The sequence below is a fragment of the Canis lupus genome, chromosome 7, assembly GCF_011100685.1.
Source record: "Canis lupus familiaris isolate Mischka breed German Shepherd chromosome 7, alternate assembly UU_Cfam_GSD_1.0, whole genome shotgun sequence".
In the NCBI taxonomy this organism is placed as follows: Eukaryota; Metazoa; Chordata; class Mammalia; order Carnivora; family Canidae; genus Canis; species Canis lupus.
This window is the reverse complement of record NC_049228.1, coordinates 56,944,889-56,968,627: the sequence shown is the minus strand read 5'-3', so window position 1 is coordinate 56,968,627 and position 23,739 is coordinate 56,944,889. Positions and strand designations below refer to the sequence as shown.

The following is a 23,739-nucleotide window of genomic DNA, read 5'->3' as shown; positions in this document are numbered from 1 at the left end:
ACTTGCCACCTTTACTCTGCACTGCCTGAAACCCCTTTGTCTTTTATCCCTACCTGAGCATGTCTAAATAATCAGTCTTGCTGTTGTCACACCACCACATTCATGGTTTTTCTTGGTTATCTCTGTCTTTCTTTTTGTTCTTTAGGATTATTATTGTCTCACAGAATGAGAGCTGCCCATGATACAGAAAGTTTACCACATTTCAGTTATTAGCACAATATAGAAACTTCATGATATTTGCCACATCCACACACTATGATGTTATTTAATATTTTACTTAAAACTGCTCACTTAAAAAATATTTAATCCTACTCTAATTTAGTGGCTCCCAATGCTGGTGACTCTTTAGATAATCACTGGGGAAAGCTTTCTCAAAGTATCTAGGATGGGGGCAAGCTCTCAGAGAGTCTGGTTTAATGACTGAGGGTGGGACTCAGCATTGTTTTTTTGTTTTTGTTTTGTCTGTTTTGTTTTAAGCTTTCTTTGTGTGATTCTAATGTGTAGTCAATATTGAGAATTATGGCTCTAAGCAATCATATTTATGAATTATGGACTTCATGGATTAATTGTTCTTTATTTCTATACATGCTCAAATGTAGTAACACCTAACCTAATTATTACAATAAATTTAAAAGTGGTTTTTCATGTACCATCTGAAGTTATCTCGCATCCTACCAGATCGTAGGCAAACATAGTTGAGGGTACACTATAATAAATGGAAGAAGCCAAGACATTAAGGCCTGGACCTCTGAAAACCATGTTACATTCCAACTCTGCCACTGCTTATATACTTGGCTGTGAAAAGATCAACCTCTTTACGGACTTTAGCTTTGCACATTGCAATTGTAAGTAACCGTCTTCCTGCCCCCCACTCCCACCCCCACCCCCCAATTCCTTGCCTGAGCCCCTGTAGCATGCTGGCATTGTCCACAATTCCTCCCTGGCACATATAAATTCCAGGTGGATTAGGAATGTGACCATTCTTCCTGTATATGGATGAGGTAGTTGGCTTATGCTTTTGCCACTCTCTTCTGGGACCAAACTGGTAGACTGGCTAATGATGGTAGAGGTAGATGTGACAAAAAAGCCTTCCATGAAATGCAGGCCTCCTCCCTGAGATCATAAGCCTTAAGGGCCAGAACAGGTGCGTGTTTATATTGTACATAGCACTTCACACTTCATCCTTGGTCCTTTGCTTCATGAGGGACCATGGCTTCCAGCCAAGTTTTTACTCCTGTATTTCCCCCCTCCTTCCCACACCTCCCAGATTAAAGCTTCCTTTAGTAACTAGAAGCAGTTGAATATCTTCTTTGCTTGATTACCTATATAATCCCTAATTCTAATACCTAGTACTTAGTGCCTTTCTTCTGAAGAGCATAAATTGCAATGGAAATAGCATCTCATTAATCCTCCCCGCATCCCTGTGAGGAAGTTGAGTGGCAAGTATTACCTCCTAGACTAATCCCCATGCCTGCAAGTGGGACATGGGATCTCACTGCTCACTAGCACAGATGCCTGCTGCCGAATGAGCTGGCAGGGACAACCAATGTTTGTGTGATAGGAGAAAGCTCTCCTCCTCGTTCAAGAGAGAAGTGGTTCCATGCAGCCTGTCACAAAGGAGCCATTCAAGCTCTGTGTAGCTTGGTGACAAAAGGAGATAAAGCATCACTCTCACGCTAGTGATGGACTCATAAGTAATGCCTGCATTTAAACTCCTAATAAAGCTCAATTATTAGACTGTGCTGCCCCCTGAGAACAATCTCATTATTGAGACTTCTCTCTCTCTCTTTCTCTCTCCCACCCATCTGGCCGGCTTTTTGAAGACATAAGAGTGACTTCCTGACCTGAGGAAACTGGTATCTGCTGCACAAGAAAAAGTGCAGAAAGACATAAGATCACAGAATGATGTTGAAAACACAAGTTCAGGATACCATATACCTGGCTAAAATTACTTGTCCCCGAGAATCTAGGATGTAGCAGTCAAAATGAGTATATCAACAACATCAGCATTCACAAGGAAGTCCAGCCATTCCAGATGATGCTGAGGGAGACCATGGCCAGATCCTACCTCATGATCTAGAGCCTGATTTTATCCATTACTCTAACTCCAGGGAGAGATTTCTCGTGGGGGAAGCTAGGAAGCTTGTTCTGAGGAACTGGAGCCAGCCTCCTACCAAGCAGGCTGTTTCCAGTTGGAGAGTCACTGCAGGAGTGGCCATGCAGGAAGACAGTGAGAAAAGTTAGTTAGTAACTGAATATATTACTCCAGGCTTGTCTTGGAATATTCATGGCAATAAATATGTGTCCATCTTCAATTTAAGAAAAGAGAGTTTCAGCTGATACCTTCTAAATGGGCCCAGAATGTGATTTTAGTGGCAGAATAATTCCGTGAAATCATCCTGGGATTAAGATAAATGAAGAAGGTTACCCTTACTTTTGGGTAGATAAGCAGCAAGGGACTGAGACAGGCCCCGGGTGTGTGTGCTGTGGAGACAATGAGGTGTGGCTTGTGGGATCCAGCTTAGGGACACCCTGCTGCTGTGGGTGAAATAGGAATCTCTTATTCTCCTCTTTTCCTCTCCCTCCCTGTGGGGAGCCAGTTCTTTCTGTTCTTTGCTGCTTCACCAACCCTGGAGGGGCAAATGCTGAAGTAAACCCTAGCTCCAGGGCTTTGGGAGGCTAAGAGACTTCCCGATATTCTCCCTGAAAAGGACATCTGTGTGGAAGCGTCCCAGACCCTCCCAAACAACCAATCCACAACAGTATCCTTTTCAATCATTAGTTCTTTGCCAGGCGGAAGCAAATTATCCTGGGGAAGCTGACCACATTCTCTGAAGCTGAATTGTGGACACTCTGACATGTGGCTTGCATTATTCTGAAAATACTTGAGTGTAGTAAGTACCTCAATTCCACCATCAGGAAATAAATCCCTCGGAGTCTGGTAATTCCAATAACTTACTCTGTGATTCACTTCCCCCTTTCATATGTCAGTTTATCAGATTTCCTTTAATTCTGCAACACCTTCCCCTCAACCTTATCTTTCAGTAAATCACTCTTAGCATTTTCTCCCATCTTCTGCAGATCTGAAGTGAATTGGAAAGCAGAAGCAATTTTTTGTTTTAGTCTTAATGATTTTCAAAGCGTGGTCCAAAAACCACCAGTAGCAAAACCACTTGGGATGTTGCTAAATATGCAGGTTCTTAGGTCCACATTCCAGATTTATTTAGAATCTCTGAGGTAGGGCTAGGGAAGACATATTTTATTAAAAAAAATCTCTATTGTTGATTCTTAAGAGATCTACTGATTTAGGCAAGACTTTATGAGGCCGAGGAAAGAGGATATTTTTCTCTTCCAGCTTTGTATTACTGGAAAAGCTATTCATATATTGCTGACTTGGATCATTGCTTAATTGCCTATATAACTTTGCCCTATAGACCTAGTTGAAAAATAATAATTCAGTTAGCTTCCCTAACCTGTTTTCTAACTCCTGTATCCTATTATTGGCTCTTGGTGTAAACTGAATCATGTTTCCCGAAATTCATATGTTGAAGCCTTAACATCCAGTGTGACTGTACTTGAAGATTACCTTTAGGAGGTAATTAAGGTTAAATGAGGTCATCAGGTGGGGCAGTAATCTGATAGGACCAGTGTCCTTATAAGAAGAGAAAGAGACACCAGAAATCTCTGTCTCTCTGCACACAGAGGAAGGGCCATGTGAGGACACAGAGAAGACTGCTCTCTATAAGCCAGGAAGAGGCATCAACAGAAACCAACCCTGCTGGCAACTTGACCTTGGACTTCCAGCCTCGCAGAACTGTGAGGAAACAAATTCCCGTTATTTAAGCCATCCAGGCTGTGTTATTCTACTTATGGCAGCTCAAGCAGACTAACACAGCTTTCCTTTAACTGTCCAGCCAACAGGAACACAGGGCAGAAAGAGACCAATGAATCTCACACTCACTTTTGGGAACTGATGCTCAAGAAGGAACTTTCTATAGTCAAACTTGCATAAATACCTTGGGAAAGGGTTTTCCTAATTTTACCGCACAAAAGCTATACTTTGTTACAGCCTGCCATCTACATTCTGTATGGAGAATTTGGGATACGGAGAGGTAGGCTCCTTATCTACTCCTCTTGTGCTCAAGGGCTGTACATATGTAGTAAATGTTAATGGATAACAATGTTCCAGTGGAGGAAGGGCAACTAGGAGGAATAATAACAGATATAGCTAATGGAGAGAAGTGATTCGCATCAGCTTTGGTGGCAGACTAATTAGTGTCTATAAAGCCATAGACATGAATTTCTTTGTGCTTTCACAAATTTTAAATGTTTTTTATGCTCTGAGACTCTATAGTTTCCTTGCCATAAAAAATGTGAAGCATTTTCCAGACACATCTTTCTGAGTTGAGAATTATTCTTTCTAGGTCAGAGAGACCGTTGTTTTCTGGAACTTGGGCTCTCAGTTTGACTCGGCTGATGGAAGGCTGGAGGGGCTCCTTTCTGTACAGGGGGTGCCCCTTCCTTGGAAGACAGTTTTACTTAAACTACTTGCTGCTGGTTTAGTGTGCTGCTTTCTAAGTCTGGAGAAATCACAAACCTTGAATTTCTTTGAGTGAATTAGAGTGATGTTTACATATTTCAGTTTAGCTTTGCCTGCTTTCTCTCTTTCCAAATTTTGTGGTTTTTTTTTTTTTTTAAGATTTTATTTATTTATTCATGAGAGACACACACACACACACAGAGAGAGGCAGAGACACAGGCAGAGGGAGACGCAGGCTCCATGCAGGGAGCCTGACATGGGACTCTATCCCGGGACTCCAGGATCACGCCCGGAGCTGAAGGTGGCACTAAACCGCTGAGCCACCTGGGCTGCCCTCTTTCCGAACTTTGAATATAAGAATGTCTGAGTGATAGCTGAAGTTTGTTAGCTTCTAGGGATACTGAAGTGACTGCCTAGAATTAGTACCTTCTTTTTTTTTTTTTTTTTTTTTTTTTGTGTAGTACTTTCTTTATGTAAGACTTCCACATAGGGAAGAAGATGCCTGCCTTTTAAACTACGCAAATGACTAATTTAGAGAGGTTACCTGCTTTTTGGGATCTGTTGGTGGTGCATACTAGAAATTATAAAGTTATCATATACTTTTGATAATACTTTGTCTCCTTGAGTATCTAGATAAAGAAATCCACATTAAAATTCTACCACTTTGCACTCTGATGGTGGTCTGGAGCCTTCTTTGTGATATAATAGAGATGTAAACCTTAACGGAAAGCAAAAACTTATTTGGTTGTTCAAAGAGATTCATAATCAAAATACAAATTGTCCATCCAGAAGCATAAATAGCCACGACCGAAAATCCTGGGCTGTATTGTTTCTTGCTGATCCCCATAAGGAACACTTTTGCATCCCTTTCCAATTGAGAGCATCTGTTTTGCAGTTTGTTTTCTTTTTACATATTTCTTCTGCAGTGGCTCTTATGGGTTATCATTGTCTTGGCAACCAAAAAAATTCACCTCATTCTATTGTCTTGGCAACCAAAGAATTTCACCTCATTTCCCTAAAATAATTATTGTATAAACATATTTTGAATAAAAATGTCCTATGTAGCTCTAAGAAAATTTAAATAAATTAAGTAATGGATTTTTTTTTATTAAAAGTTTTGCTAAAGTGAGTCCAAACTATTAGTTGAGAAATATAATGCCTAAGTCAACGTAAAGCCAGAATAATCACATGGAGAAGAAGATAAACAACAAAATTGATCACAGATATTTTCTTCTGTCACACCCAGCACTGGTATTTTTAGTAATAGACATAATGTGTCATACAAAAGTATCTTGAGAGTTCTCCACTGTATATCTGCATGCATTTTCTTTTCATCTTTGTCAGCTACAGCAACCAATTCCTGCAGAAGATGGGCCCTGGCTGTGCTCTAGGAGTCACAGGAAACACTACTAAAAATCCTTTAAAGACTCATAACTCAATAAGAAAAAGACAAATAGCCCAACTAAGAAATGGCCAAAGGATCTGAATCGATATTTTTCAAAACAAAACAAATAACCAATAAGCACGTGAAAAGATGCTCAATGTTGTTAATCATTAGGGAAATCAAACCACAATGAGCTAGCACTTCACAGCCATAATGATGACTGTGGTCAGAAAGATGGACAGTGAGAGTTGATGAGGATGTGGAGAAAGTGAAACCTTCATACACTGCTGGTGAGAATGCAAAGTGGTGCAGCTGCTTTGGAAAACAATCTGACAGTTCCTCAAAAAAGTGAAACATTTGTTCATTGTTCACTGAATATCATATGACCCAGCAATTCCACTCCCAGGTATATCCCCCAAAGAAATATAAACACAAGTCCAACACAAACCTATATATAAATTGCTTATAGCAGCATTATCCATAATAGCAAAAAGTGGAAATAACTCAAATGTCCATCACTCGATGGATAAAGAAAATGCAGCATATCTATACAATGGAAAACTCTTTGGCCATGAAAAGGAATAAAGTACTATTACATGCTTCAACATAGATGAACTTTGAAAACATCATGCTACATGAAAGGAGTCAGAAAAAACACCACACATTATGTGATTCCTTTTATCTGAAGTGTCCAGAACAATAATACTATGAGTCTCTGGAGACAGCCCTCAGTGGGACTGAGGGGATGATGGAGGAAAATAGGAGCTGATTGCTACCAGATTACAGGGTCTTTGGGGGGGGTTAATAAAATTATTCTAAAATTAATTGTGCTGATGGCTGCACAACTCTGAATATACTAAAGTTACTGGATTTTACACTTTAAAAGGAATTGTATACTATGTAAACTATATGCCAATAAAGCCATTTAATGTGAATCCACCATGATTTTTCTAATTTTTCCAATTGTTGACATAGATAGATCAAGAGGATGGAACAGACTCCAAGGCTGGCCTAAGCTCTGTTGTTCATTCAAAGGTGTAAAAAATAGACACTTTCAGCAGAAATATTATCACTAGCAGAGCAGCACTTGAGATTTATGCTATGTTAATCCAGCTCTAGAAAGAACATCTTGTATGGAATCAAGGATCCTAATAAATGAACAGAAAAGCAAATTAGATATAAATAGAAGTATTCTTATAAAAATAAAAGCTGTCCATTATAAAGTATTCATAGCCAGGCACCACATTAAGTGTTGTATATACATTCTTCCAACATTCAGAACTGCCCAAATGAAGTGGGTATTAATTACTATGTACACCTTATTGATAAGCAGGCTGAAAAGAAGTTAACTAAGTCACTCAAAGAAAGTCTGCTTGTAAATCATCGAGGTGGGATTTGACCCACCTCTGTGTGACTTTTGGGTCTTAATTACTACACTATAGAACTATTTAGATATTTGCATTGTAACACGGCCGTTTTATTTGTACATCCTCTTATGCCATATTCTTTCTCTTATCCATATATGTAGGTTTCCAAGCTTTACTTTGTGTTTCCTACCTACAAATGTCATTTGGGAGTGAACACTTGTGAAAACCTTAAAACAGGGAGATTACAGGGATTGCCACTGACAGTAGAGGTACAGTTGTCATAGTAACCAATCCACCCAATTGGTCTTTGCTATAAGGCACATGCTCCAGCCTCTATATAATACACCAATATTGTCTGGGATCCTTCAGAGTTATCAGTAAACCCCCGTTTAATGCATATGAGGTTCTAGATTCTAGTGTGCATATTAAAGCATTAAAGTTTTTCCTTCAAAGTTTCCCTCTCTGCCTCACAGATTTTCATTCTCTCCTCTAATCTTTTCCATTTGCCCAGGATGTTCTGGTGTGATTGGTTTTAAGGGGGGCTAAAAATCAGAGCCAGGCAGTGGTCTGCTGCTCTGTTGTAAGTGGGATTTACAAATGTCATTATTTTCTTTTGGGGGAAAAATTGACCCTCCCAACCCAATAATTCCTCACTCAGTGCCAGACTGTGATTTGTTGACTGTCCCGCTCCCATTCCCACATACAAGATAGACCTGCAGGTGCTAAAAACACACGTCAGAAATCATTGCACAGAAAACTTCAAGCTGGCACCAAGCTATATGCATTTTGTCAGTGGATACACACACAGACACTACACACATCCATCGATCCACAATTTTCTTTCTTTCTTTCTTTCTTTCTTTCTTTCTTTCTTTCTTTCTTTCTTTCTTTCTTTCTTTCTCTTTCTTTTCTTTCGATCCACAATTTTCTACAATGCCTCTCCATTTGCAAAAACTGTCTCTTCTCTAACATTGGTGCTGTCTCTCTTCCTCCTCCTCTCCATTTCACTGGCCTCGCCTGTCTTCAGAGGCACCTGAAGGCACATAAGGCAGGGAAGTGAAACCGACTGTAATTCTTCAGTTCACTTCTCTGCAGCCTCCAGTGAGCCAGTCTCCATACGGTGGCCCAGCTGAGCTCTGAGGAAGTTCAGGGTCCCTGTGCAGGTGCAATTTACCCACCCGCTCACAGGCGCACCGGGAGCCCAGGACCTGACATATGCATGTGAGGGGCTCGGGGATGGCAGAAAACGAAGCCTCAAAGCTTGGGTTTAGGAGATTAATAAGAAGAGGGAATGCTCCTCTATCAATGGAAGAAATGGAAGGCTTTTACATCTAAAAAGGCCATCATTTTCCCTTTGAAGAATTATATATAAATTACTGTGAACACTCAGAAAGTCTAATTTTCCCACTTCCCTCTGATGCCCTTGTGTTCACTTTTGGGTTCCTTCAACTTCATTACTCTGGTCTTAAAAGTCTCTGACTAATTCAGAGGGGCTCTCGTGAAATCACTGAGGTTTCTTGACGGGCAAAAATGTATTCAGTTAAATTTTGTCTATTGTATCTTTTAAAATTAATAAGTTGATTTTAAAGAGCATTTTCTGTTTACATGTTTTTTTCATGGTTTCAGCATATCATTACCAAAATCCTGGCAAGTAGAACTATAATTACTAACCCATTTTACCGACGTGGGGCTCAGCTAAAGTGCAGCTAGGACATCTATTTAGATTGATGATTTCAAAGGCAGTGTTTCCACCATATTATTGCTGATTTTATCAGTTCAAATTTTTTTTTAAATGCCGATTTTTCCACCATGGAATTCAGCCAAGTAGTGGATAGTTCTTAGCAGAGCCTACAACTTCCTGTATGATTTGGACAACCCTTCTTGCATAAGTGCCTAGCCACACACACTTTCTGTCAGTTCCTGGAAGGTACCAAACTTTTCTCTGCCTGGTGCTTATGTGCATTCTCTTCTCCCAGCTTGTGTTTTCCCTGGGTGCACACCTTGCCCTCCTCCAGACCCATTACTCTGGATATCTCATCTTTTAAGGCTCATCTTAAATCTCCTGGTCTCTCCAGTGAGGTTGCGGGACTCTGTTATATGTTATCCCATGTCTACATATGTAGATATGTTACCTCTACATATGTAGATATGTTATCCCTACATATATCTATCCCTATCCTATAATATATATGTTATCCCTAATCTACAGCACGTATTACCGGTCTGATTAATTTGGGTAATTCTTTTTTTTCCCCTTACACTGGTAACTGCACAAAGTCAGCACTGTTAACTGCACAAAGTCTGTCTTGTTTAACTCTGAATCTCAGAATCTAGCTCAGAGCTTGGTGCATGATGTGTTTACATTCAATGCAAACTTGGGGGCTAGTTTTCACAGCAGAACTTCTTGTTAGTGGTAAATTGCAACACATCATCCCAAGTTCCCACTGTGGGGGTGGTATGGTCATAGGCATGGGTTTAGAAAAACTATCCAGGGCTGTGAAGGTCCCCCTGTATCTCAGGTCTGCTGCCAGTCCCAATTACACTGAAAATTAAGATGATTTTGCAAGGAATGCTCCTATAGTTTCATATCCTCCTATTGGAATAACAGACTGTCCCCTTTGAACTCTGACACTTCTGAAATTACCACATTATCTAAAAGAAGGAAACAGTTTTTAGTGAAACATCTTGATTAACTCAGATTGCAAATATATAATTACTGAACTGAATTGAATTATGGGAGTGAAGATAACCATGATTGACCTTTCTCTGTTCCTTGGGGAAACATTTTTTTGTGTGTGTGTCTTTAAGAACTGACTTTTCTCTTTTCAATGGAAGACCATTAATGATCTTGTAAACTACATTAGTTGGGTATGTAGTGACTTAAATGCTCCTAAATTTGTACTTCTTTGTCCAACAAATATTTAACAACTATTCTCCAGGCTCTAGAATTTCCTTGCCCATATTCTTGTACTACTAAGTCCTCTTTTTCTTTCTTTTTCAGATGGTTTATCTTTTAATAATTTCTTCGATTTCCCATATTTCCTTGTATTTCCCTTACTGCTTCTTTTTCTTCTTTTTTTTTACTTCCTTATCATTTATTTTCTCTTTTGCATCATAAACATTAATTATTTTCATTTCCCCAGGATTGTAGGCTTTCTCTAGTACCTTTCTGCTTTAATTCTTTTTTTTTTTTATTCTCCCTCTTCCCTCCCCCACCCCCCGCCAAGGCCTGGAGCTGCCTGGCCCGCGGGGCCCCAGGCCTTTCTGCTTTAATTCTAATGCTGCAAACAGTTCTAACCCTATTTTCATTAATATTATTTGTGGCTAGATAGGCCTCGTTTTAATATTCACAGTGAAATAGACATATTCACTGTTTCATCTATGTTATAACTGAGAGTCCTTCCTCTGGTTAACTCATTCTCCTGCCAATATAATAATAGTGTTGTGTTGTTATTGTTTTTAAAGAAATCATCATGCATCATGAATTATCTTGGAAGTTAATGGAAAGGACATAACAATGAATATATTTTCTAAGTGAATGACAGAAGGTATAAACATTTATGGTATAAAAATTGTTAAAATGATTTTCTTGAAACAAGATATAAACCCAATAAATTTCCAATTAGAGTAATCTTATTTTGTGTTATTAGAGTATACAGACATTTTTATAATTCTGGCTTCTACCTGTTGTATTTATCACCTGTAAGTATCACCAACATGAATAACTTTCTATTGTCCTCACGGAAACAAAGCTGATACCCCTCTAATACTCTAGTGCACAGAAATCTAGGGAAAAACCTCTTGGTTCAATTCAAGCTCCTAGGCTTTGTTTTGTGTTTTGTTTTATTTTCACAATTATTTTTCATAGTTAAATTGAATGTTCTCATTTTTATTGATTTATTTAAAATATATTGGCTCATTGTATTTTTAGTAAGTTAATTTCTGAGTGAAAAATCTTAGCAACCCTATTACATGGCCCCTTAATCTCAGAACTAATAATTAAATATGGTAGACCAATGGAAAAGAATTTTGGTTTTCCAAAGTATTTATCTCACTCCTTTTCATTGTTTGGGTCATTTGAAGAAGCATGAGAAGTTGTAACTTTTAATCTCTTCAGTGATGTAGTAAAACAAAGATATGGAAGGTATATTAGAGTTCGTTTTCTGTATAAGCCATATATATATATATATATATATATATATATATATATATATATATAACATACACTCACAACAAGGGAGTATTCTTCAGATGATGATGACTGACTCCCAATTCAATCGTATACAGATAACTAGACAAATTATTCATCTTCTCTGAGTCTCAATTTTCTAATATTTAAAAAGATGAGAAGAATGTTACAAGGAGTAGAAAATGTAAGCAAATAATATGGCAAACTCATGGTAGGTACTCAACAGTGATAGTTACTATTGCACCTGGTAGACAAAATTGTGTGTGTGTTGATCATCTTTCAAATAACCTCCATTTTTATTTCAACATTGGCTTTGTCAATTCGCACTTAACTGACTAACCTAAGTGTCCACCTCAATTATACTTAAGACCAATATCAATTCAAATTGAACTCACATTTGTAGATCAAGGTCAGGCACTTGATCTACTGAGGGAGATAGACACATAAACCAAGCCTACAACAGTAGGAGTGTCCTCCAGAGGTTACTCATTTTGGAGAAGGCAGGGGGAAATTATAGATGTACTCAATCTAGCTAATTCCCTTGGAAGTCAGGAGTCCTGACAACACATACCCTTTGATCAAAGCAGCTGGAGTTATAGAATGGTATTTAGAAAAATAATTGTTCATATGTTCACTTATGTGTTTTGATTAGTCTGCTGGATATTGCATGTCAATCTTAGCAATGTGTTAAATGTACCTGACTAATGTCCTGCTGGAAATCATTAAAATATCATATAAATGATATTTAAACCTCTTCTGAATAATGACCAATTTCTGTTAGCTGGTTCTCTATATAGTATGCTTGAAAAAATTGAGCAACTCATTCATTTTTTAAATTAATTAGTCTTTACTTTCCGAGATTGCTACTTAAATTCTTAAGCCTTATTATGGAAAGTTGAAATTCTAATTTGGCATCAGTAGAATTATTGAGACTTGTATTCTTTCCAAGCAGAGGGAGAATGATCAATGAGATTCTTTCCACTAGAATGAGGACAAAATTTTGCGTCCATTTTGTTGATTAATATATCCCAAGTGCCTAGGACAGGGGTTAGCAAACTATGACTCACAGAACATATCCAGCCTGCCTCCTGTTTTTATATATGCCCCGACCAATGGATTTTACATTTTTAAATGGTGGGGAAAAAACAAAAAGAAGAAGATTATTTCATAACATGTGAAAATTATACAAAATTTCAGTGCCCAATAAGTGATGTTCTATTATAACACAGCCATGCCCATTCATTTACATACTGTGTGGGGCTGTTTTTTGTGCTACAAGGGAAGAATGGAGTAGTTTTAACAAAGATTGTGTGGCTCCCAAAGCCAAAAATAATTGGTATTTGGTCTTTTACAGAAAAAAAAAAAAATTGTAACCCCAGGCTTAGAACAATACTTTTCCTTAACTTCTTTTCAGGTCAGATACATTATTATTTAACCCTTACAAGTTTTCCAAAAGGAAAGTGTTAAGTCTATATATAACTCTAGGGCCAATCACTGCCTCATATCCTAGAATGGAAAGGTTCCTTGCATGAAAAAGAACACTGTGGATGAGAACACAGACCCAAAAGCCACACTGCCAGGTCCAGACTTTGGTTCTACGACTTACCAGCCGTGCAAAAATGGGCAAAATACTTAACTTCTCTGTGTATCAGTTTTTCCATCTATAGAATGAGGCTAATGGTGGTACTCATACCTTAGTGCTGTTTTGAGCATTAAATAAGTTAATGTCTGTAAAATGCTTAGAACATCTTCTGATATTAAGTAGTTGTAAATAACGTGATATATTTTTTTTACTGTATTTTACTGTATTTTTAAGTTAAGAAGATAGAGAATCTTGGAAATTGGCTAAGGTAATGAGTGAAGTGCACCATTTTCATAAATATGGAAAAAATACAAGATATGAATTTAAAATGTGAACATGTCCACTTTTGTCAGTAAATCCTCTGAGTCAATACAACACATTAATATCTACTCTAATTGCTTTTTGATTGTAGGATATAACTATTTGGTTCCCATACCTGTGATATAATTTTGTAATCAATGGTCCTGTTTCACATAATAAACAAATTGTATTCTGAATGGTTGAGTAACTTCTGATACAAAAATCTAACTACCTAACAACTTCTAATCTGAGGGTATCAAATTGATATAAAGGGAAGTAACAATTTAGAGAATACATGGATACGAGATTGGTTCGCTTTGCTAAGGTTGTTATTCAGGCCTTAGAAAGAGAACTGATAGAAAATATAGTCCTACATTTAAGGAAATAGTCTTTAAGCACCAAAGCCAGGAAACAAAACTATGTTAGGAAATCTAATGGCTTTTTAATCATTACAAGTCATTTTAGCCAATAGATAATTGTGCTCCTTCAAGTTTAAGTAGATTTTTAAATTAATTTATATGAAATCTTTAAATAGACTTTTTTAGAGACTCTTTCTAAGGTGGCCCTCTGTCTTCTGTGAAATAGAATCTCTGGAAAACTACACTTCAGTATAGGACTGTACTTGGGACTGTGGTAGCTGGTGGTTAAACGTTTTAAAAAAACATGATTATTTTCTTTACAGGTGTTTTCCTGTGGAAGGGTCAATGGACTTTTTATGTGCAATAGTAATATAGATTGGGGAGCATATTGGTGAAGTGCAACACTGAAGCTTTCTTATTTTATAATCTTAATTCTTTCAACTTTCAGTTAGCATTTATTTAACTGTTGCATTGTGTGAGATGCAATGAAAATGTAAAAAAGAAGTTCCTGAATCCAGTCCAAATTGACTTATTTGAATGACTACTAAATTATGCTCTAAAATTTAAAAAATACAAATGAAAAAAAAACTTTGGGGGTTACTTAAGCTAAACTTAGACTGTATGTTGTCTGATATTTACCTTCTAATGTACTATAAACATTGCATGTTATGTCACTTATTAAATTAAATTTCATACTTTGGAAGCCTTTATAAAGGTCTTTTCTAGAAACTTTTTCCAGAACTTATTTCTTGTTTATATTTCTTGCAATAAAACAAAGAGAATAAGAAATAAGACTTTGAATGTCTTAATTTTTGTCTTCTCAAGTCCTTTTCTCTTAAATTAGTTATGTATATATTTGAATATAAGATAATAAATCCTTTATTTTTAATTTATTATTCTTTTTCAAATTTATTATTCTATGCTTAATTTGCTAAAATAAAACATGAATCTGAACATAAATGGCATACTCAGAAAGACTAAGCCACTAGAGCAAAAATTAAATATTAATTTGGGTATTTAGAAAGTCTTCAGGCTTGGGTTGCTTTATTTTTCTAGATGTAATAAAAATTCAAAATTACTTAATAGTCTTTAAAAATATTTAAAATATTGTTATTATGTTAATGGCCTTACTTTCTATAGATAATGTGATTCTTAAGCAAGTAGATTCTTTTTGAAGTGATTCTAGCTCCTCATATTTTGTATTTTTTCCAACAGATTAGTCAATTTTAATTTTTCAACTCCTTGTCTAAATTTGAGGAATTCTTTCATAGACTTTAAAAACTATAGGTGGATAAAAAGTAATAAATATAATGCATCCCCACTCAATTGTCTTCAATAAAAGTGATGCATTTGCAAAAGCAATTGTTTAACACATTTATCCTTCTGTTAAACTACATGTAAATCTGAGAGAACATTTTTATATTACGCTGATGCTATAATAAATGGGCCAGTATAATACTATTGGTTACAACTTACAGCATTTCTCTACATTAAAGTTAAGATCTTGATGGTTTGTCTTACATCTTTTTTGCAAATTAAAATTAGAATAATGTAATTAGTCCCCCCAAATTAAAATGCTACCGTTATCAATAATGGAACCAAATCTGAATTATAGTACTTTGAGAGCAACAACAGGTTCACATGAACTGTTTTCTTCTCTGTATCTTCTGCTTTTAAAGGAAAATACAGTTTTCTTCCTGCCGCAGAAGTATCAGATTCTTGCAGCATCCATGACACTTGTAAGCATTTAGTGGTCAGACACCACTACATATCCTTCAAATGATATGGCCCAGTGAAGCTGGAAGGTGTCGTCACGGAGCCAGGCAGCCTGGTATCTCAGCCATCCACCAGGACAGAACCAGCAGGCCCCAGCTGTTATGCTGAATCCAGACTAAGGTGGAAAATGGACTTTGCATTTTGAGAGTCAACTGTCCTAACACTGAGCCCTAGAACATACTTATTAGATAAAAGTACATTGAGGGCTTCAGAAATTCTTTACAAGGTCCAATTTGTAATGTCCAATATCCCGAAATCACTCTTAAAACAAGTTAAGCCTTAATCTCATTATCCCTCTGGATTTCTGAGTTTATACTAGATTTTACATGTTTTTCAAAATATGAATAAATGGATGTCAGGACTACAGCTGTGTTGTTTGAATTCTTGAATCTGTATAATATATACTAAATGAAGTATACTTTGTAGGTCATTTAAAAGTGATACAAGTTAAGATAACAGAATATTAATCACCAGTGCCCATTAGTGGGCTAACATTTGCCCACTAAGTTTTAATCTTTAGACAAATGAAAAGCTCTGACAAAATAAAAGTACACTCCATGTTCTTATTCATAGCTGGACTTCTGGGCTCACTATTCAAGCACACAAGGGTTTGGATTCTTTTTTTTTTTTTTTTTTTAAGGGTTTGGATTCTTGCTTGTGCTATTGTCCTAATATCCTCTTTTGACACAATTCATTAATTCATCTCTCACAAATATTAGAAAAGCAACTTAGAAGGTGGCTAAGTCCCAGATTTCCCATACCTCAGTGGGCCTCACCTGAATACCAGTGCTGTAGAGAATATTTTCCTGTTCTAAAACATCTCTAGTTGGGTCTAGTAGAAACATCACGACTAAATATTTAATTCCATAAAGCTGCACAAAATGCATCCCCCCGCCCACCTTTAGATATCCTTCTGAATGGGAAAATACCATGATGGATTCTTAAACCATGTAACACTTTGGTGGATTAGGCTGGGGTGGGTAGCCTGGCATCTGAAATCATGATAGTTTTATCATGAGAAACTGAGAAGACACTGCTTCTCTTTTTTTGGGAAAAAAAAAAAAAAGAAAGAAAGAAACGCTCTGCTAGGACTCATTAAAAGGGGTCTTAACATTGGAACCAATAAAACATGACTGTCAATTCCTACGGCTAAAAACAAATCTCAGCAACATTTTCAAAAGGCATCATTTCTCTCTCCCCTTTGACATGAAACCTTATTTGCAGCACACAGAGACACATTCCAAAGAGCAACAACAAGTCCCCAACTTCTTTGTGACTTCAGAGCAGGCACAAGGACCTAACTGGAGCCAGATGACTTCCCTCCTCCCAATTTTCAGCCCTGCTCTCGGTGCTCCTGGTACAGATGAATGCTACTAGGCGTGATTCCCTCTGATACCCTGAAACCTCCTGCTTTGCTCTCCTTTAAAAGTGCAAAAGAAAGGTTTTCCACAAAAGATAGAAAAGTTTGCCTGGGTATGTGATGCCAGAATTTCCAATAGTGACCCTAAGAGACAAAAACCTTTGGGAGCTCTAACTTCCAGAGGGAGCAGACCCCAGTCACTAAAACGACGACAACAACAACAACAACAACAACAAAAACCTCGAGTGTCTGACGTAAGAATGAAAGCTCTCTTCATGGAGCATCGCCAGGGCGCTCCTGCTCGCCCAAGGCAGGAAAGAGGTGGAGCGGGGTGGGGACTTGTCACTGCAGAATCCTTTTCCTTAAGCGAGTTCATTTTGAGATTTGGAGGGAGGACTGGTTAGAGAGGGTTCCAGAGCTGCGCTTCGAACTGCCCTGGCCTTTGGCCCCACCTGCCTGTCAATTTCAGCCCACAAGTCCCACATTTCTGGCCCTGGGGACGGTGAGAACGTGGGCTCTCTAGCGCTCGGGGATGCAGTTAGGCCACTTCCCCGATGACCTTTCAGGGACTCCGCAATCAACTTTCCCCACGCAGTCTGAATTGTTTGTTTGCGTGTGTTTTCAGCCCGCCAGAGCCTCCCGCGCAGCCCACCCCCTCTCCCCCCTCCTCTCTGCCCCCTCCCCTCCCTCCGGCCTTTCCAGCTCCCCCCCCCCCCCCGCCCGCCCTCCTCTTTGTTGTCTCCTACCTGCTGGCCAGGCTCTGCCTGCAGTGCTGCCTGAAGGGCATCAGGTGGTAGTTCATGGCGTCCAGCAGCAGCTTCTGGCAGACCGGGTCGGTGCGCATGAAATCCACTGACTGGACCCGCTCCACCAGCTCCGGGGCCGGGATGAGCGCGAAACGGAGGCGCTTCATGAGGTCGGGCGCGTACTGCATGCGGGTCTCGCGGTCGTGCTCCAGCCACAGCACGGACATCTGGAAGAGCGCCAGCTCCGACTCCACGGGGGGCGGCAGCGAGTCCAGCAGGGCGCGCATCTCCTCGAAGTTGAGCAGCAGCACATCCTCCACCAGGTACTTGTTGGCCAGCTTCTTGGTCTCCTCCAGGCCGTGCAGCGCGGCGATCTTGCACACCTGCTTGTAGTTCTGTACCGAGATCTGGTCGTTGAGGAACTGCACGCAGAGCTTGGTGACCTGGGGGATGTGCAAGATCTTGCTGACCGACAGCACCTCCTCCACCGTGTCCAGGGAGAGGGTCACGTTGGCCGTGTAGAGGTACTCGAGCACCAGGCGCAGCCCGATGGACGAGCAGCCCTGCAGCACCAGGTTGTTGATGGCCCGCGGACTGGTCAGCAGCTTGTCGTCGGGGGAGGAGGAAGGAGTCCCGGGCTCCTCCTGCGGCGGTGGCTGCTGCTGCTGTGGCGGCTGCTGCTGCGGCGGCTGCTGCTGCTGGTCCTTGGGGGCCCCCAGGCCGTCCTGGCCGCCGACCCCTCCCCCGAGAGGGGGGTGGCTGGAGAAGAGCGATCGGAAGTACTGCGAGCAGGAGGCCAGCACGGCCTTGTGGCAGTGGAACTGCTGGCCCTGGGCCGTCAGGGTCACGTCGCAAAACAGCTGCTTCCTCCACAGCAGGTTGAGGCCGTGCAGCAGGTTGTCGCTGTGGCTGGGGTCGAAGGTGGAGGTCCTGTCCCCGGATCTGGACATGGCGAGCTGACTCGGCGCACCTGGCTTTAAACCCTCCTCCAACCTGGCAGACAGGGGTGGGGGATGGGAGGGAGGGGAGCAGGGTAGTGGAGGTGGTGGGGTGTGGTCGGGGTGGGGAAGGGTGTGGAGGGGAGGGGAGGGCGAAGAACAACAATCAGTGCTCAGCTTGGCTCCCGCCCGGCGCGCCCAGGACCCCGACCCCAGGAGTACGGTCTGCAGGCGCCGAGTCCGTGAGCGCCACCAGAAGGGCCCTGTCTGGGGTCGGGGCGCCGGTTCAGCTCCCGGCTACTCCTCTCGCCACCGCCCACACACTTCGTCCCTCACTTTCCTAAAACCACCCCGGCTCGGCTCTTGGCAGCGACAGTGGTGGCAGCAGCGACGGCAAAGTGGCGGCGGAGGCCGAGACACCTCGTGGGCTTGTGTCCATGCCGGGCCCGAGGGAGGGAAAGGCCGGGGAGTGGGGAGTCGGGGGCCCCGGAGAGCGCAGAGGCGGCCGTCGGCGGAGGGTCCAGGTCAACTTGTGCCTGCAGCTTTGCTTTTCGCAGTTGGTCCAGTTTGGAGGGGAGGGGGGTGGGGTGGGGTGGGGTGGGCAGGGGACCCGACAAGCGTGCGGGTGGGCGATTCTTAGCCCTCCGAAAGCTGGGAACCCCTTCGATTATCCGTGCTGCCCCGAGAAACTCCTAGGCTAATAGTCCGAGGGCGCAGATAAAGCCCTTTCTTCTCCCGGGAAAGTGCAGCGGAGCGCGCTGAGGACCAGCTCCGGGGACTCGGCAGAGGCGGGAGCCGTCCTTATCAATTCTAGCTCGTTTCTCTCACCCCGGCCCTGCCTGCTTCCCTGCTTCGCAAACTGTTGGCTTCCCCGTCACCGCTCAGTTTGCCTCATTTTCCAGAGACGCCTTGAAACCTGGCAGGAGAAGCCTTCCAGCCCCCCCACCCCATCCCCACCCCCACCCCCACCCGTGGCCCCCTCTCTCCCGCCCCCTACCCCCCCCCCCCCCGCATTTCAAAGCGCGGGAGTTCAGACGTGTATCTCCCCTTCCCTCCCGGGGCGACCCCGGGGAAGACGGGGACGGAGGAAGTGGGGGGTACTGGGGTGGATTTGGAGCAGGAACCGGGAGGCCCCGGAGGGATTCACGTGAAAGGTTGTGTCTCCCAGGCACCAGGAACAGTGGCTTTAACTCCAGTAACTGTAAGAAGTTCAAGTTAACTGGCAGGTGTTGGGGGAGGGGGTGGGGGCTGTCCAACGGGGGGGTGGGTTCCGTGCGGGGTCTCCGCATCCCACCCAGCGTCGCCGCGCGAAGCCTCAGCTTCCTTCCGAGCCCCTCGGTACAGCCCCCAGCGGCCCCCCACTCGGGCACCCCCACTCTCCTGGCCCTGGAACTACTTCTGTTAAAAAAAAAAAAAAAAAAAAAGTCTGAACCGCCCGCATCTAGGCGGAGGACGGCAGGTTGGGGGAGGCGAGGCGAAATCGATACGCCAGGTCCTTAACCTGTAATTGCACCTTCCAGGGCCGAGCGGAAAGGGACCCTCTGCCCACATCCCGCCCGCGCGCCCGCCCGCCCGCCCGCCCGGGAGGGCCGCCGCCGCCGCCGCCGCCGCCCGGCTCCGAGGGATCCCGCCGGACCTGCCCCTTCCACTGCGGCTCACTCTGCCCTGCCTGGCGCCGGTCCTGGATCGCCGGCTTCCTATTTATACCGTACTGGGCTCCTCTCGACTCACTTTACCATCCCGTTTCAGGTGGACCCTAACCTCCCTCGAGCTCCCTCCCCCGGCAGGACCCCCTCCCCCAGCGGCCCCCAAAGCTCTGCCTTTCCTGAAACATCTCCCAGAGTCTCTCCCTTTAAGTGGACCCGGTCATACCTCTCTCTCTTGCTCTCCCCGCTTCGTTGTCTCGCCCCCCCCCCCATCTTTTCCTGTTCCCCTTCCTTCTTGTTCTCCTCCTTTGCCTTTCCCCCTCATCTGCTTATTTCTTGCAATAGGAGTTTTATTCTTTATGAGCGTTTGCCACACAACTGCCCCCCCCCCCCACGGAAAGACTCCCTCCCTGTCCCTTCCCCCCGCCAACAACCCAAAAGACAGAACAAAATACACACAAGGCAGACACAAGGCCAGAAACTTACCTGCTTTCAACCAGCTGCAAAGTCAAGGCTCACTTAAGCTCCCCCCCAAAAATCAATTGTCCTTCCTTTTTAAAGGTTTGCTCTCTCCTTGGGAGGGGGAAAACACCTTCTGGTTCCCAACTCCAGGCAGTCACTCTTTACAATTTATTTTGTCGTACATCATTTGATCACCATGAATTAGCAACAGCAAGAAAATGTAGGAGAGGGAGAAAAGAGAGAAAGAGAGAGGGAGAGAGAGGGAGAGAGAGGGAGAGAGAGAGAGGGAGCAGAGCTTTCTGCAAGAGAAGAAGAAGAAAAAATGTACGTGTGACAAATTATGCTACCAAGAAACAACACATCATTATCCTTGGGCCTGGGGCTCAGTGAGTCGTAACGAGAGTAATAGGAAATCCACGGTTGGGGAGAGAAACGGTCGTGCTTGGCCAGTAGAGAGAGACCATACAGGGGGATGGATGCTGGAGAGACTCGCAAAATTATGGCTCAAGGCTATTGTAAAAATTGTCGAGCGTAAATGACTGCGATTTCAAACATCTTTGGAAGAAAGAAGGGGAAAAAGCGAGCCCCCCCTCCCTCCCTCTCCCTCTCTCTCCCTCTCTCTTCTCTCTCTCTATAAAGAACCGTCAAGTTTTAGTGCGCATTGCTAATTAGTCAATTTCTCTCTGCCTTCACAGGCTGGCGACTTCGCTGCTGAGCTGAAACTGCTAATTTCTGTGACCAGCTTTTTTCTTAGCTGTGATCTGGATGAATGAGTAGCTGTCTCACAGAGATGACAAAAATAAACTCTAATCCCCCCCAAAATTTCCACTACATCTTTCTCATGCATAGATTTATGATCTTCAAGCGCTCTGTGCAATATGCAAACTTTTTTTTGTGTCTGTATATATGCTGTTGTTTCCAGATTTCACTACACTGGTATGCTGCTCCCCCCCCCCCCCCATGAAATGCAGAAAACGTCTGATCTCAAAGTATGCCAAGATGCCACTTTCTAGTGTCTCGGTATCTGGGGTTTGAGTCTAATTTGGAAGACACTAGTCCTTGCCTAAAAGGTGAGTGGCTGAGTGTACAAACTGGGGGTGGGGGAATTAGAGCTGGTAGATGGAATAGAAGACAGCCCTTCGCTTTTTATTTGTTTCCCTGCACTATACAAGCTTTATGATCTTGTTGGAAAACATATTTTCTCTATCATTTTGTCTGGTTAAACAACCATCTCTGAACTTCTGTGTCAGCTCCTCAACAGATAAGAGTTCAGAAGTCATATTTTGTTTTTAATTGAAAGATTATCATATTGTCAGATTTGTCTTTCAGTTAAGAGTCTTTGAATTGCAGGAGCTAGAATCAAGTGCTGGGAAACCCAGCTGCAATTTCACAGATGTAACCTTTAAACTTTAGACCTCATCTGATACATAAGGATGACCACATAAAGCTCACATTTTGGCCCTGCTTCACATGCAAAATGAACCCCAAAATGATTCTGGAATTTTCACTGTGCCAGAGATTCATGTGCATTTTGGTAGAGGACATGTTCTCTAGACTTATCTCATGATATATTGTGCCCTTACATTTATAGCCCTGCATTTTGGTTGTCAATGGGGGTTGGAGGTGTCCCAGAAAGGAAGAAAGCAAAAAAAAAAAAAAAAAAGCAAAAAAAAAAAAAAAAAAAAAAAAAGGCATGCCCTTGAATAGAAGGAGCATGAAAGAAAGCTGGACATGAGTTAAACTGAGTTTTCTTTGCTATCAAATATATGAATATGATTCATTCTAATTTATATATGCTCTGATTAGTAAACTTATTAAAATACACATCAGGGCACCACTGAAAAAGGCTGTCTTCCCACTTTCCCTTTTGATTTGTGAGATATGGAAAGACACCTGCTTAAGAGAGGGGGGAAAACTGAAAATTCTTTGGTTTAGAAATAGGGAATTCCCCATTTAGAATAATAAACATTAACATGCATGTGGGATATTTGCTCTTAAATAAATGAAGAAGGATCAAACTGAAGCATTTACTCCTCACAACGGTCCTTCTCTATCAAGGTCCTAGGTTATCTGAGAGTAAGATACTTTATTCAGATCTTGTTGAGATGCTGTATTTCAGCTTTCATATTTATAATAAAAAGCTCAAATATATGGTAAAATAATAGAAAAGGATTTTTTGTTTTGTTTTGAGCAAGGAAAAGAAAGAGAACAGATTCTTCAAATCTTCTGGCCCTACTATTTGTTTTGAATGTTCCCTTTTTTGAATTTCCCTTAGTTAGGTCTTGGACAGGAAGATTGTGTAATTGTGATACAGTGTCTTTTGGGGGGGTTCTGTGCATTAGCAATTAAAGCTATCATGTCTGTGCAGTATCACCAAATTCTCATACATTGAAAGTATAATTTGTATTGTCTGCTTTTGATGTTCAGCTCTTATGAGCTTCCAATGAAGTATTTGGAAATAAATCCAAACATGAGTAAGAGTATCGATCACTTAAACTATTGCCATCTTTCCATGTTCTCATAAAGGAAGTAAGACGTGTTTTGAGATCTCAAAATATCTTGATTTTGAATTTCTATTTCTTTTTTTTTTTTTACTAATAGGATGTATTGATTGCTAATTATGATGACATGGATCTTTGTTTCTCCCAAACAATATGAAAGACACATTTCAAAAATTTAACTATCTATAATTTTGATGCTTATTTAACAAGTAGAGTGGAAGGGGAAGAGAAGGGCTGTGGTCTTGCAATTCTAAAACAGCTGTTGAAATGAAGTGGCTAGGCTGCTTTCTTCTGGGTTTTAAAGTACACTATTTGAGAATGTTTAAGATTTCAGAGAAAAAAAATTACAATTATGGCTGTTTCATAAGCAATTAAAAATAATATTGATGATAAAACATCCCTTCATAATCTGTGTGTGCACTGGCATATATATCATGTAAGTCTCACACCTCCAATATCTTGCACTGGCTTTGACTGAAATTATTGCAGAACTCACAAATGATATGACACTATTTACAATAAATCCCGTTATGAAAGATTCAATTTGCAGCAATCAGATGCTAGCTACTAAGCGATTGTAAGTATTTGA

The 23,739-nt window shown here is 41.4% G+C and overlaps 1 protein-coding gene and 1 long non-coding RNA gene across 4 annotated transcripts in view; one reads left to right on the top strand and one right to left on the bottom strand.

Moving 5' to 3' along the window:
- KLHL14 (kelch like family member 14) overlaps positions 1 to 20,967 on the bottom strand; it is a 116,256-nt gene extending 95,289 nt beyond the window's left edge. Inside the window, exons 1-2 of one of the 3 annotated variants that reach the window (XM_038543580.1) lie at positions 20,674 to 20,967; positions 17,604 to 18,596 (exon numbers count right to left, since the gene is read on the bottom strand). In XM_038543580.1, coding sequence (XP_038399508.1) covers positions 17,604 to 18,553 — 950 coding nt within the window. In that variant the 5' untranslated portion in view covers positions 18,554 to 18,596; positions 20,674 to 20,967. Of the gene's footprint in view, positions 1 to 17,603; positions 18,597 to 18,877; positions 19,095 to 20,673 lie in introns of those variants that run through there. The other 2 variants (XM_038543578.1, XM_038543579.1) reach the window with 2 other exon arrangements.
- Positions 20,136 to 23,132, top strand: LOC111096780. Its single transcript, XR_005362526.1, has 2 exons — positions 20,136 to 20,290; positions 21,345 to 23,132. It is a non-coding gene; the product is annotated as an uncharacterized LOC111096780 (long non-coding RNA).
- The last annotated feature ends 607 nt before the right edge of the window (positions 23,133 to 23,739 follow it).